Source organism: Apteryx mantelli, chromosome 4 (genome assembly GCF_036417845.1).
Source record: "Apteryx mantelli isolate bAptMan1 chromosome 4, bAptMan1.hap1, whole genome shotgun sequence".
NCBI classification, from domain to species: domain Eukaryota; kingdom Metazoa; phylum Chordata; class Aves; order Apterygiformes; family Apterygidae; genus Apteryx; species Apteryx mantelli.
In genome coordinates, this window is record NC_089981.1 from 52,556,629 (window position 1) to 52,570,278 (window position 13,650).

The window sequence follows — 13,650 nt, forward strand, 5'->3', positions numbered from 1 at the left end:
GGAGATGAGCAATATCTTGCTACAGTGAAAAGCAGGAGCTCCTGACCTGCATGTTGCTTGCAGGGATTTAACTGGAAATTTAATCACCTACTAAGCTCCTGAAGGCATTTTGAATGGAATTGTTCCCCCCTACAAAGTAATAGTACAGTTATAAATCCTTATAATTCTTTGGGTTGCATTCAGTTTCAGAATTTATTCACTATATACATTCTTGAGATTTTTTCCTAAAGGCATAATTGACTGTTCCTGCCCAGCTTTAGAGACACTTGCATCCTTTTGGTCCTGATTAGTGGAGCCATCTCTTCACTAGATAGTAAATGGATCATATTAGTAACTCTCCCTGCACTGTTTTTAACTATCAACAAATCCTTAGCCTACTTTGAATGAAAAAGTCTCTGCTGATTTGCAGATAGGATTCATACATGGAAACCTGTAATTTATATAACCGTGTAAATAGATAAACACACCTTATAATCCCATAACTGAGACTAACGCATTACAATTTGTTATTAGTTCTTATTAGGACTCTACATGATAGTAACATGATAGTAATTCCTCTGGCATGACAGTGAACCACCTAGTCTTGGTTTGATGGATACTGTGACAGGAACAGGGTACAGAAGAGGATATTCCTATACTGTGTCCAGTCCAGCTGGGAGCAGGGAATGCTCTTGCTCTTCCCAGCAAGTCCACTGTCTACCTGAATTTCACAGATCTGCTATGGCTTATGTTGAAGCTTTTACAGATTTCATTTCAGCTCTTAGTCTGTTGAGATGAACTAGGATATCTGCATAGAGGTGCATCTCTGCTTGAGCAAAAGCTCAAGGAGCAATGCTTTCTCGTGGCATGGAAAGGGAAGAGGACATGGCATATCTAAAGCATATAATTGTGGCTCATCCTCGGCTCTTTGTGTAGGAGTGAAATAGGCAAGTATGCCATCTACTGCCAGAGATCAGTGGACCGCACTGTGCAGACCGGTGAGCGGCAAGCCAAGCCTTCCCGAATGGAGATTGTGTCCATCCTTCTGAGGAACCCTTACCACCACTCGCTTCCCTTCAGCATCCCTGTGCACTTCATGAATGGAACCTACCAGGTGAGCCACCACGGCTGCGTTTCTTCCGGGCGCTAGAGGACTGCCCTGTAATCTGCCTCCTTCCTGTGGGTGGCACGATGGTGTTTATACATATCAGACTTTTGGAGACAGATACTGTTTTCTCTCCTTGCCATTTTTAGCCATATTTTCTAAGAAAATGATAGGAATGCAGTTCTACAAGTCTTGTGAAGAAAAGGTACTTGGGGACTTGGGAGAGCTGTTGTAAGCATCTCGGTAAGAGAAAGAATGCAGTGTGAAGGGAGACAATGCATATGTGCGGTCATGGGGGAAAACTTCAGCTGGAGATGGCAGTCAATTGTGAGACACCAATCTGTAGGAAACAAGGCTTCATTAGTTCTGATAATCATCAATGTCATGTTTTTTGAAAATTCTGTTCAGTTAGCTCCTATTTCATTTCAGGTTGTAGGTTTTGATGGTTCCTCAACAGTTGATGAATTTATCCAGCAGCTGAACCAGGAGACAGGAATGAGGAAGCCATCCCACATGGGATTCTATCTCTTCACAGATGATCCTTCTGGCAGGGATTTGGAGCACTGTCTGCAGGGCAACATGAAGGTAATTTTTTTCATCTGTTATATGCAGCATACATCTTTGAAGATCTGCTGAATGGATGCTAAATTTTTTTAATGCATCAAGATCAATTGAACTCAGGTATTGCTATCTAGATTAGTATTCAAAGATGAGATATTAATTAGCTGAGTCTAATCTGAGACACTAGTTAAGACAAAGCACATTCTATTTTAGTAGGTGAGAAACTGGTAAATTAAAAAATAATAATAATAAAAAAAAACGAACAGGCTTTAACTTACTGGATGACTGCCTTAAGTGAGTGAGCTAGCTAGATTTTGGTACTAACGTGGGGGAATAATTTGTCATATAGACACTGAGGGAGGAACAGTGGCAGTGGCAACTTTGAAGAGACCCTGATATTTGTAAAGAACATAAACATTCACTTTTACACAGTGTGAAATTTTACGTTGGGTAGCATAGGGAGAAAATGCCAAATGACTTTAACTCAGATGTCATAAAGAGGAAACTGCCACACAGACTGCCAAATGAAATGCTTTGCTTTCATGGCCTGGTATAGATTGGATGGTCTGGAGCTTTGCTGGTAATTGAACCACCATTTGGAGAGATGAGATATTAGAGTAAATGATGGAGTTTGAGACAATCAAAGGCATCACTTCCACTGGTTAAACCACTGGCTGAGGCAATCTCAATAGCTTCCTAAGAGAGGATTAGGATATCTAATTATGTATTTCATACATAAGCTCACATTCCCTTTATTGATATGCTATCAAAAGAGAACTAGGGACCTTTATTAGACCATTTGTGGAAGGACTGCAATAACCTGGAAAAGTGAAGTGTAACTGAGGATGTTAACCCTGTTTTTGCTAAAAACAGGTCTGAGGTACAAAGTTGGGTTCTAGGTTCAGATGTTCCCAAAGTTTGGACAGTCAGATCCAGGGGGTTTGGTTTAGCCAGGCATACAGAGAGCTGCTCTTCAGAGGATGTATCCACATTAGTGCTTTAGTTTGGCTCAGGAGGATACTTTTGAAGCAAACCTCCCAGTCATTCCCACTAACCATGCTTTGGTTCACACTGTGGAGCAATCTTAGAGAGCATGAACTGGATTTCTTTCACATGAAACATGAACTAGAAGATGTTCTCCAACACACTGGGCTTTCAGGCCATGTGACCAGACTAAAGTTAGTCCAAAGGAAAACCCTTCAAAACACATACAGTGCAGCATAGGGTCTTAGGAACAACTGTTTCGCTGTGCAGATCTGCTCCTCATGGGCTACACTACTTACTAACATAGATATAGCCATAGAGTTGGTACTAGACTGGAATTCACATACAGATTTAGAAGTGGAGTTTTCTATTGAAACTCTTTTGTTTTTACATACTGTGTAATAGAAAAAGGAATTGGTTTGTCCCTTTTGGCGATGTTTATGCTGAGCCATTATACTGCTTCATCTCTGTGTTCCACAGTACCTTTTTCTCTTACTTTCCCCACAAGCCTTGACTGCACATTTGACTTCAGCTTTTCTCTCTTCTCTCTGACTATTATTTTTAAAGATTTGTGATGTCATTTCTAAATGGGAACAAGCCTTAAAAGAACTGCACCCTGGGAAATATGAAGGTGGTACAAGAACAGTGAAACTGACCTATAAGAACAGGTACCCGCTTTCGTTTGTTGGCAGCCTCACTTTTGTTAATTAAATATTGGTAGACTGCATATATCTCTGTAGATGGCCAGTAATTTTATAGTGCCAAAACTGTTTCAGCTAATATGCAGTCAGGTTCTACATGAGATGCAATAACTTCTGTATGTGTGTGGTTCATGTGTGAAAGAAGGTATATGACCTGGAGATAAAACCCCAAATGCTTTGCAATAGCAGAATAGACTTAAAACAGGTTAACTACTAGCTATAGCACAATAAAACATACTTGGCACAATTTCATTTGCCTGGATCCTAAAACATAATTAAATAATGTGTGTTAGGTTAGAGGAAGAGATACCTGAGGGAAAAATCACTAGTGAAAAAGAATAAGCTGAAACTTGCAGTTAAGTGAAGAATCATGAAGATGAAAAAGATACAATAACAATGCTCTGAATGGCAGGACCTATAGAGGAGACATGTAATAGCAGTACCCTGACTGTATTAGAGAAAGAGAGAAATGCTAAAGTTAGATGAGGAGAGATAGTAGAGAAGAAAAGTATGAGACAAAGATCTACAACAAAAACTGGAACAAGTTCATAATTTATAATAAAGACAGGAATTCTGAATTAAAGGTGACGCTATGTATGAGAACAAGGAAACGGCTTTCCGCATGTGAATTCCATATCTCAGGGGAAACAAAGGCCACCCAAAAACCAAAGGAGCGGCAAAGTTTTGTATTGACTATGTGAACATTTTTGATGATTGTAATGGTGAAAATAAACTTATGAGAACTTTGTTAGTTGGTATAACAGGAATAGAAGCAGAAGTGATTACTTTTGACACAGAAGGCAGTATTTATTTCAGCAGTGAAACCTTGCAGTATGTTAGTTTGGACTGGAATGTGCCTAGACTGGACAGCAAGGATGTTTTGATAAGGTCTTTCCAAGGCTGGGCTGTTCTAACACCAAAGACTTTGATAAGGCATGGAAAGGTCACTATAGTCCTAATGGTGGTGTTAATCTTGAATTGATATAGACATAAACAAACTGATCTTTAACCACTGGAATGAAGTATCTTGTGGACTATTGTGGCATATATGGTCATAGACTTAGCTTTAAATTAATGTTTGAATTAGATGTTGTGGGCTGTAAATATGCATACATAAGGAATGGTTTGGGGAAGCATTCCCCAAGCTGGTATCTTTAGTGCTCATTAGTCATCTTGTACTACCAGGTCAAAGAAATAGTGAGTGTGAAGCGAATAAAAACTACTAGGAAGCTTTGATTTGCAAGAATGATTCTTCAATTTTAACAATAAAGGCTGCTAATCGGGTCTTTTATTTCCTGCTGAAGCAAACCGAAGACCTTTTTTAATAACAATTTTACTGTAACTGGTCATAAAAGCCCTGGAAAAACAACAAGTGTTAACTGGGCTCCTATCTGATTTTAGTTGTGTTTGATGATCATTTGTGACTGAGGGTTGTAATGAATATAAGAATGGCCAGGCTGCCATACAGAAGCTTACAAAACACTTGCTGTGTCTCAGAGCAGAGGCAGGTCTATATTCTCTAATAAGCGGAGAAGTTACAGCCCATGTCTTAAATATTGCCTGTCTGTGCTTGAGAGGGGGGACACGATGTTTCTGTGTTTCCTCTGGCTTTGCTGTCTTGAAGTGGTTGGCTTACAGTATTCAAATGGCTTCCAGAGCTAGAAAGCATACTTTGAGCATCCTTGTCCAAATCTTGCTTATGAAGGAAACACCTCAGTTTTCAAATCTCTGTCCAGTTCCCTCCTAATGCACAAAGGTCACTTTTGGGGGGGGGGGGAACTTTTATTTTTACCCACCTTGGTTAAAGTTTCCACCTCTATTCTCAGTTAGTTCACAACAACTTTTTTTCTTTGCAATTTTTTCTACTTTTTAGACTGTATTTTCGGAGCCAGGCTAAAGGTGAGACAGACCGGGAACGGCTGCTGTTGGCCTTCCAAGTCAGCAGTGAAATAGCCAGTGGAAGGTTTCCTGTCAATAAGGAATTAGCTCTGGAAATGGTGGCTCTGATGGCTCAGGTGAGCATGGCTATGGGCAGAAATCCTCCCTTTTGTCCTCCAGGGAGTTTGGCTGCATACTGAATATCTCTGACTTAAGCAGCTAACTTTTTCATCAAAAGTGGTATTTCTCATTAAACTGGGAGGTCCCATGCCAAACACATTATACCAGCATACAAAGAAGAAAAGACATGTTGTTAGAACACCTTTTGCTGTAGGAAAATTTGCCATAGGATTGCCTCTCCTTTCCTTCTGAAGAAAAATATTGCACTAAGAGACTTAGGAGAATACAGCTAGGCTAGAATATCCCCAGAACTGCTCCAGTTAGTGTCTCAGTGGAGATATGAAAATTGTATCACTGCTAGAATACCACCTAATAGTAAACAAGCATCTTGTAGGATTCTCCATTAGACCTCCAGGCTTGTATTTAGCATTTTACCACATAAAACACAAGTATGGGTTGTGGGCATGAAAAACAGGATAATCATTTCTTACTGGCCTGAAACTTATTGCTGCATTTGTTAAAGCAATGTAAACTGAGATTAAGTGGCTGGGAACATTATCGACATTATTTACAAATAGTGCTGTTTTTTTAATTGGCCAATTGAAAATAAAATCCCAAAGCTTGGCAGTTATACAGAAGCATCTTCCTACAACAAGTAGCTGGCTCAGATCTTGTTACTGGGCCAGCTTTCTTAGATCAGTAAAGAATTTCTTGGGCAGTCATATCCCCAGTAGTTGCTCTGTTGTATATTTACTGTAGTAAATACTGCAGACAAAATTCCCTAGGACAAATAGTGTCATTTTGCATTACTTTAATTAACACGATAGATATCAGTATGGGAATTAATGGAATGTTCAGTTGCACTATAACCTCCAAACCTTATAACATTGTCTTAGGTGGAATATGGGGATTTGGACCGACCAGTGTCTTCAAGTCCTGGGGGAACATCACAATCCAAAATGCAGCATCTTCTCCACCAGGTCTTAGATAAATTCTATCCCAAACGCTATAAGCAAAACATTACTCCTGAGCAGCTCAGGTAAGATTAAATTTGTTCGCTTATACTTTGCACTGAAAACAATTTATTATACTTGCAAATTTCTTTCTACATACTTCAAAAGTTTCAAGGAGCCCTGTCAATATAATTTTAATGCAGAAGCTTAGAAAAAACACAGGTCTCAGGAGAAGGTTCCTTTGCAAGGAAAGTGCAGTTAACCAATACAAAAACAGCCAAATCAACCAACTAACTTTCCCCTAGACTAGAAGCTTATGTCTTTCATTTTCAAATTACACAACTCAGTTCCAACAAACTCTAACCTGTCTAAGCCTAAGATTAATTTTGTTTCTGAATTTTTATTTTACCCTTCCCCCAAGTCTTAAAAAAAGTAATAGTAAAATATTTGTGAATGTACAGAAACTGCTAAAATAAACTCAGGTTGTACAACCTTCCTAACTGACAGTGCTATCAGCCCTGTCCATAATGCTGTGTAGAACAGCCCTTTGGAATTAAAGGTACATTTATAACCTCATATAATTTTACTTACCTTGAAAGACATTAGTAAGTGGTGCTGTCTTGTGTCTTGGATTCTGAAAGGCAAGTGGCCGACAGGTTGGCGACAAAGTGGATGATGCTGCAGGGATGCTCTCCACCAGAATGTGTTCGAATTTATTTGACGGTGGCCCGGAAATGGCCTCTCTTTGGAACCAAAATATTTGCTGCTAAGGTAACCAGAACACACTTTTTTTTCTTTCTTGAGAGTGGACTCTCCCAGCAGAGCTACATCTGTGATCTCTGGTAGAACAGGTTGAAAATGCTCCTACTTCAAGAAGGGGAAAAACTGAACAATACTGCTCTGGCCCAGCTCTGTTTGGTTACCACACTGGTTTAGAAAGGAGAGGAGTATGTTCTAGACACTAGGGGCTGCTAGCGTTCTGTAATAAATGCTGAAACTTCTTGGCTGCATCAGTTCATCATAATACAAGATACTACCTCTCCCTACTACACCCTTCCAAAGCTTTTACAGGCAGGTATTTCCTGGTCATCGAGGCTGCAATGATAGTTTTAAAAATATTGACATAGCACTGGGGGGAAAAGGGAAGAGTCCCCCATAAATCATGCCCTGCAGCTAATGTTAGCTAAAAGGAGAATGGGTATTTCGGTCCTGTTCTCTGCTTGGCACAGAACTGGCTGTTCTCCCTGCTACATGAGAGAGGCAAGCGCTGCTGCTGTCCTGGTGCACAAACAGGAAAGCTGAGGCACAGATTGGGTAAGCTGCCAGCCCACAGGCATCAGCAGAAGAGCAAAGAACAGCTAGTGGGAGTGTTGTTCCCAATAGCTCATACCATCCTATAGCCCATCCCAAACTAGAGCTCTCTTCCTATTACCCCTGCCTATCCTAATGTCTTAGCACACAGTGGCCTGTCTGAGAAGTCTTGTTTTGGCATTAAGTATCTTCCCCTACCAAGTAGGACCCTCCCCTATTGAGAAAGGGTCTTGCTCATGGTTACATGTCCCTTGCTTTGAAGTCAAAGCTGTTATAGTTATGGAATAAAGTCTAAGGATAAAAGGGACCTCTTGAGTAAATATACAAGAAGTTTTCAAAAAGTCCAGGCAGCACAGTGATTTCCCCTAAACTTTGTGGCTATCAGCAGTAAAAGCAGAAGTTGTTACTGGTATTTGAGGTCACTGACACTGAAGAATCAGAATACAGAACAGTTCCATCCACAGTTGGAATAACACTGACTAACATATTTTATAACTTTTCAGTAGTTAAACAGCAAAAACTATGGCATTAGCCACATAACAGCAGATTGCCAGGAAAGGTTCATGTCATTAGCCATAGCAACACATAACACATCTTTAATAGATGACTGATGCACATTTGCCAAAATCTGCAAGACAGAAAATTGCATTGATGAGGTGTATGGTGCACGGGGACTATGGAAACCAACAGGCTTGACTGCCTGACTGAAGGGTAGCACAAGAACTAGAACCAGAACAGAGCAGAACTGCCGTTCTGTCACTTTCTCCCAGCATTACCTTCACTTTTAACAACACTGATGGGATTTAACTAATCTCAAAAATCTTTGTCATTGTTGCATCTCTGTGTAAATCTATCTACACACACACAAAAAAGTCATTCCAGATTTTGAAAGGTGCCCTCTTAAAAATCAAATTAGGCCAAACCAGTGAGCCTATAGGGTTCTCTCTCACCTCCACTTTATCCTTAAAACCCAAGAGTTATATCAGAAACCTCTTCTCTGTGGCATTCAAGAAATGTCTAAATTAATAATTTTTTTATTTCCTCAGCCTGTTTTGCCTTCTTCCTTGGAAGATTGTCCAGTCTGGATAGCTGTGAATGAAGATGGTATCAGCATACTGGATTATAACAGTATGGTGAGGAACAATGTTTAAGAAAAATAACTCATCTCCCACAAAAACACATTTCTCTGAGTCCTCTTAAAATCAGTAGAAGTTTGCCTTTAACTTCAGATGGAGCCAGAAGTTAATTTGTAGAAGTTAGAGATGAGGGAAGTGAGGGCTGTGTTTGAACACTGCATAAACACAGGAAAATTACAGCTACACGCTGGAAGGTAAGGTTTCATGAGACAGCTAACTTGATGGGCAGCAAACAAGCTCAGACATCTTGTAAAATGTCAGTGGTGGATGGACTTTGTTACCTTCATCAGAGATATAACAGCGTTTGGGCTGCTGCTCTGAAGTAACGAGGCCTTGAGCAAGCCAGGAAAATCCTAAAAATGCACTTCTCATTTGAGATTTCTCTGCCAGCTGTTAACTATACAGTCAAACCCTTCACAGGGGCAGGACTGGCTATTACTGCTGCAGATCTAGTGTTCTTGCAGTAAATAGCAAATACATAATTTTGATGTGGATGTTTTTCTTTTATGGAAGTATAACTCTTTCCAACTCTTTGTCTGCAGCACTTGAAGCTCTCTTATTCATACTCTTCTGTGCTGACCTTTGGAGGCTGTCGAGATGACTTCATGATTGTAGTCAGTCAGATGAAAGAGAGGAGTTCTGGAAAACACAGCACTGAAAAGCTCCTTTTCACAATGGCAGTTCCAAAGGTAATTATAAAATAGAGAGATTCTTTCCATCTATCACAGCTGGGCATTTTGTACAAGCACTGGCAAATGGTACTTAGGGCTGCTGCACTTGTATATTCTTGAATATATATTCAAGAAATCCCTTGTAAGCTGGAACTTTTAACCGAGTAACTTATTCTACCTAACTCTCAAAGACAGGCCTTAACTTAACTTCATGTGAGACATGGTTGTCTGCAAAAGTTTTGCTGCCAATAGGGATTAAAAAAAATAAAAGGCACTTTCTCCTCTAATTGACTTACAGTTAATCATTTTCTTTTTTCCCTAGATTGTTGAAGCAACACTTCTTATTGCCAGCTATATTAACTACCGTTCAACAACCTCACTCCCATCCTCTACACAACCCTCCCAAAGCAAAACACCTGCTAACAAGCTCTGGGAGACTGAAAGCCGGTGCTTTTTCCCTTCCATGCCCCAAAGCACTAAGGGTCCCACCCTGCTCTGAGGGCTCATCCCAAATGACTTTTGGGATTTTTTTTTTTTTTCTGGTCTTTTTGCACTGCTCTGTACTGAATTTGACTGCTGTGATTTTGCTGGTTCCCCACCTTGTTTTAATACAGGCTCCAATTCTTTCTCCATAATAATACATGAAGTTCCTTAGTGTGGGTAAAGGCAGTGTCCTTTCTTTTCGAAAGGCTTGATTTTGGAACTCTGCAGGAGTTTCCTTTCCATGCCACACTCCATCCAAAACACCATGGCTCAGATCACTTCCCTGCACAGTGCTCCAGTCACATTACATCCCCCACATCTCTTTCCTTCTGTTTTTCTTCTGTCTCCTGATCTTACTGCTTTTCTTTCAAGCACATACATTTTCTTTGATCCCTCCCTTTCACAGCTTTGCACCTGCCTTTAGACCACTGCATACCCTATGTCTGGAACCTCAGTCTAACTCTGAAACTCATAGTGGCCTCTCTTCCTCATCACAGCCCCTTTCAGTTATTATTTCTAAGGATCTTCTGTTTGCATCAATCATTAACTTGCCTGCTCTTTACCTGAATTAGACTGTAAACCCTGCAGGGCAGATTTGACTTGTATATAGGCTTGGACTTGACTGCAGCAAGCTGAATACACAGTCCTGTTAAAATTAAAAACAGGTGGTAACGGATACTGTGGCATGTGGCATGAACCCTGCGCAAGGATGCATCCTGTTGAATAATGCCTGTATGAGGAGCTGCATATCACTGCATCACAAACTATATACATACTGAAAAAAGCAATTACCAGAGTGTAAAGATTAACATGACATAGTTTGATTAGATAGTTTAGGCATAACTTCAACTCTGTGCTCTGGTTGTGAACAGCCATCATATTAAAGTTTTCAGCAGTATTTAGATTCACTGCTGCCACTCCCAAAATAAAAATTAAGACAGTCTTTTTATAGACACCTACAATAATTATGTATATTTATGCAACAGCTCAACACAACCAAGACTACAATTTTAAATTTCCTTAGAGCTATGCCTCCTCCCTGAAGCTGGTGCCCAAATTCAAAGACACAGAAACTTTCCTAGTCCTTGCTCCAGACAGGAAAGAAAGGAAAAACAAACTGTCCTGAGAGAAGAGGAACTGACAAGAACTCTGGTGTGGGTCAAGGATTATTTTATACCTGAAACAGGGAGTCTGGAACAAGAGTTTAGTGGTACTTGAGAATAATTTCAACCTTAATTAACTAAAGGTGGAAACCTGGCTTTTTTGCATGTTGAGGACTCTGGGCGACTGGGACTGGTGCAGTGTCAGATGATGCCCTAGCTCCTGCAGGACTGATGTATTACAGGAGTCGACGCTATTCTGTGTGATGGATGAAGACTAATCTCTGCTGCAGGGCTGAATGTGTCGCGTGCCCAGCATCAGATAAGCACTTTCAAAGACTCTTTCTGTTGATCACTGTTATGTTTCAGGATGTGTTTGAAACTGCACATGATCTCAGACAAAGGAAGGCAAGGCAAGCAAATTTTGTACTTCTTGTCTTTCAGCAGCTGGCACAAATCTTCCCAAAAAACCCCAAATCAGCTCTGCCATTCTGACTTCACAGAAGTTGCTGCTTTCAAACTCCTGCTTCCTTCATGCTACCAAAACGAGGAGGTAGTCAGCAAATGTATATCCAAGTACTGTCCTTCACTTTCCTAAATAATATTTTTTTATCAGTTTCAAAGGGACTTTGTCTCTTTGAAGGAAACCTAATGAATTTTAAACAAATGAAAAGAAAAATAGCCCTTTTTGAACATCTACATCTACATGGCTTGAGTTCTACTATTTTCATAAGCCTTCTAAAAAATCTAAGAATAATTGCCCTTTTCTAAAGTACTATGTGGAACTTCATAATAATTTTGCATTCATGGGCAACTTTCCCAAATTAAAACAGTGTGAATCCAACCATTATAAAGAATTCAGCAATAGCAAACTAAAGCCATTCACAAATGAACAAACCAACCATACCAGTGTGTTTACTTCCTAGTACCTGCCACCAACCCTGAAATATCCAACCAATGCTGATACTTCAAAAAATTTCTGTTTAAGGTTATAGTGGGTGCATAGCCATAAATTAAGAGAGAAGAGCATGGGACTGACACAAACATTTTGTATAATTCTAAACAATCCCTTGTCAGCTTTTTTTATAACAGTCCCAAAAAAACCCCAAAAAACAAAACGATGGTGGGTTATGGAAACAATATAGCAGCCATAAATCAGGAAAAGATTATATAAACAGAGACCTGGTTTGCACATACTGCAATCTACCCACTTGTCATGAATTTAAGGACCATTCCTTCAAGCTATTGTAAATGGCAGAAGCTTTCTGAGCCAAAAAAATAATTTTGAGAAGGCATTGTTTTAGTCTTTTTTTTTCCCTAGACACTTTCAAATGACTAAGTATCCTGCTATAGTGGTCAGTAGTATGCATTCTCTCTCTTAGTGATCTTAGGACAGATATGTGAGTTTGAATAAAGAGAGCGTTATTCCTCCTCACATAGTCACCTGCAGCAAACAATTCCTCTGGAACCTGAAGGGGTACTTGGCAGTCTGCTTCTTGTAACCCCACAGTAACAAAGCTGCTTCAGAATAAGCTGTCATCTGCGCTGAGAATGCTTATGGCAGAAAAGTCTCCAGTTGACTGTTTGGAGGCTGTACTTACCTTACAGCACTAACACTTATGTTCTTAGAGCCTTGTGTCAGGGGCAAACAGGAAGCAGACATGTTGAATGAGCAGGGGCTGTCATGAAGCTCATTATTTTCTGACATAATTGCACTTTAAATTCACAAGCGTGGCATATGAATTCTTTCTGCCTCCTTATTTCTTAAAAATATTCACCAATACTTGAGTATTTCAGGGACCAACCCACTCTGATGGATGCACATATACCTCCTGTTTATAGCCTACCTGACTTCAAAAAACCTGTGTAGATACCTATTTTGTATGATGATTGGTAGAGAAAATTTTTATTTTAATCAATGCTTTTGGCAATGACTGGACTATTTCTAAAGTATAGAATGTGATGACAAAAGCCTTTGTTTTCCTAACTGCTGTGTGTATGCAAAAGGCTGACTGGGAGATAATGTGAGATTTCTGTTTGTTTGTTCTTAATAAAATGCAGTTATCATGAATGAAGTTGTGTTTATTCTCAGAGTGAAACAAACTATTATTTTAAAAGCCAAAACAGCCCTGAGGTCAACAGATGCGTACAAAGATGAGGTTTGGTATCCAGGCACATCACTGGGGCAAACTTGCCCTAGCCTGACTCCTTGTTTCTCTCTGCTGATCTTCCAGTTCTCAGCTTTAGTGCATCACTAGGATGACATATGCACCTCCACGAGCACAGGATGTTCCCTCCTTCAAAAGCTGGCTAAAACAATCTTCCAGACTTTCTGCTGTGACACAGCAATTCTTTCATTCCCGCAATGCCCATTCTCAAGACCTCATGGTACAGTCAATGTTCCCACCACACTCTTAGGCCCAGGACTCTGCTCTCTTGAGACATAATTTCCCTTCTGAAACGTTCTCCCCTCTTCTATGCAAATCTTCCTGCTGTTATGCTTTGTCCAGGTTACCGTCTCCTCAAGGCTCCTCACCATTTCTCTGCCCCTTGAAGGAACGCAACCTGCCTGAACCACACCGCTGAGCCATGAGCAACTGTGTACACTGCTCTAGTATACCATATGGTTCTTGAGTCAAAGGACCTCCACAATCATTTACACAGTCAC

General features: G+C 40.1%; 1 protein-coding gene across 1 annotated transcript in view; it reads left to right on the forward strand.

The window, feature by feature from the left end:
• Positions 1 to 13,053, forward strand: part of PLEKHH1 (pleckstrin homology, MyTH4 and FERM domain containing H1) — a 55,790-nt gene extending 42,737 nt beyond the window's left edge. The window contains 9 exon segments of the mRNA XM_067296592.1: positions 916 to 1,093; positions 1,514 to 1,669; positions 3,197 to 3,297; positions 5,204 to 5,345; positions 6,225 to 6,367; positions 6,923 to 7,052; positions 8,639 to 8,725; positions 9,271 to 9,417; positions 9,722 to 13,053. Of these exon segments, the coding sequence (XP_067152693.1) occupies positions 916 to 1,093; positions 1,514 to 1,669; positions 3,197 to 3,297; positions 5,204 to 5,345; positions 6,225 to 6,367; positions 6,923 to 7,052; positions 8,639 to 8,725; positions 9,271 to 9,417; positions 9,722 to 9,898 (1,261 nt within the window). The 3' untranslated portion in view covers positions 9,899 to 13,053.
• Positions 13,054 to 13,650: the final 597 nt, after the last annotated feature.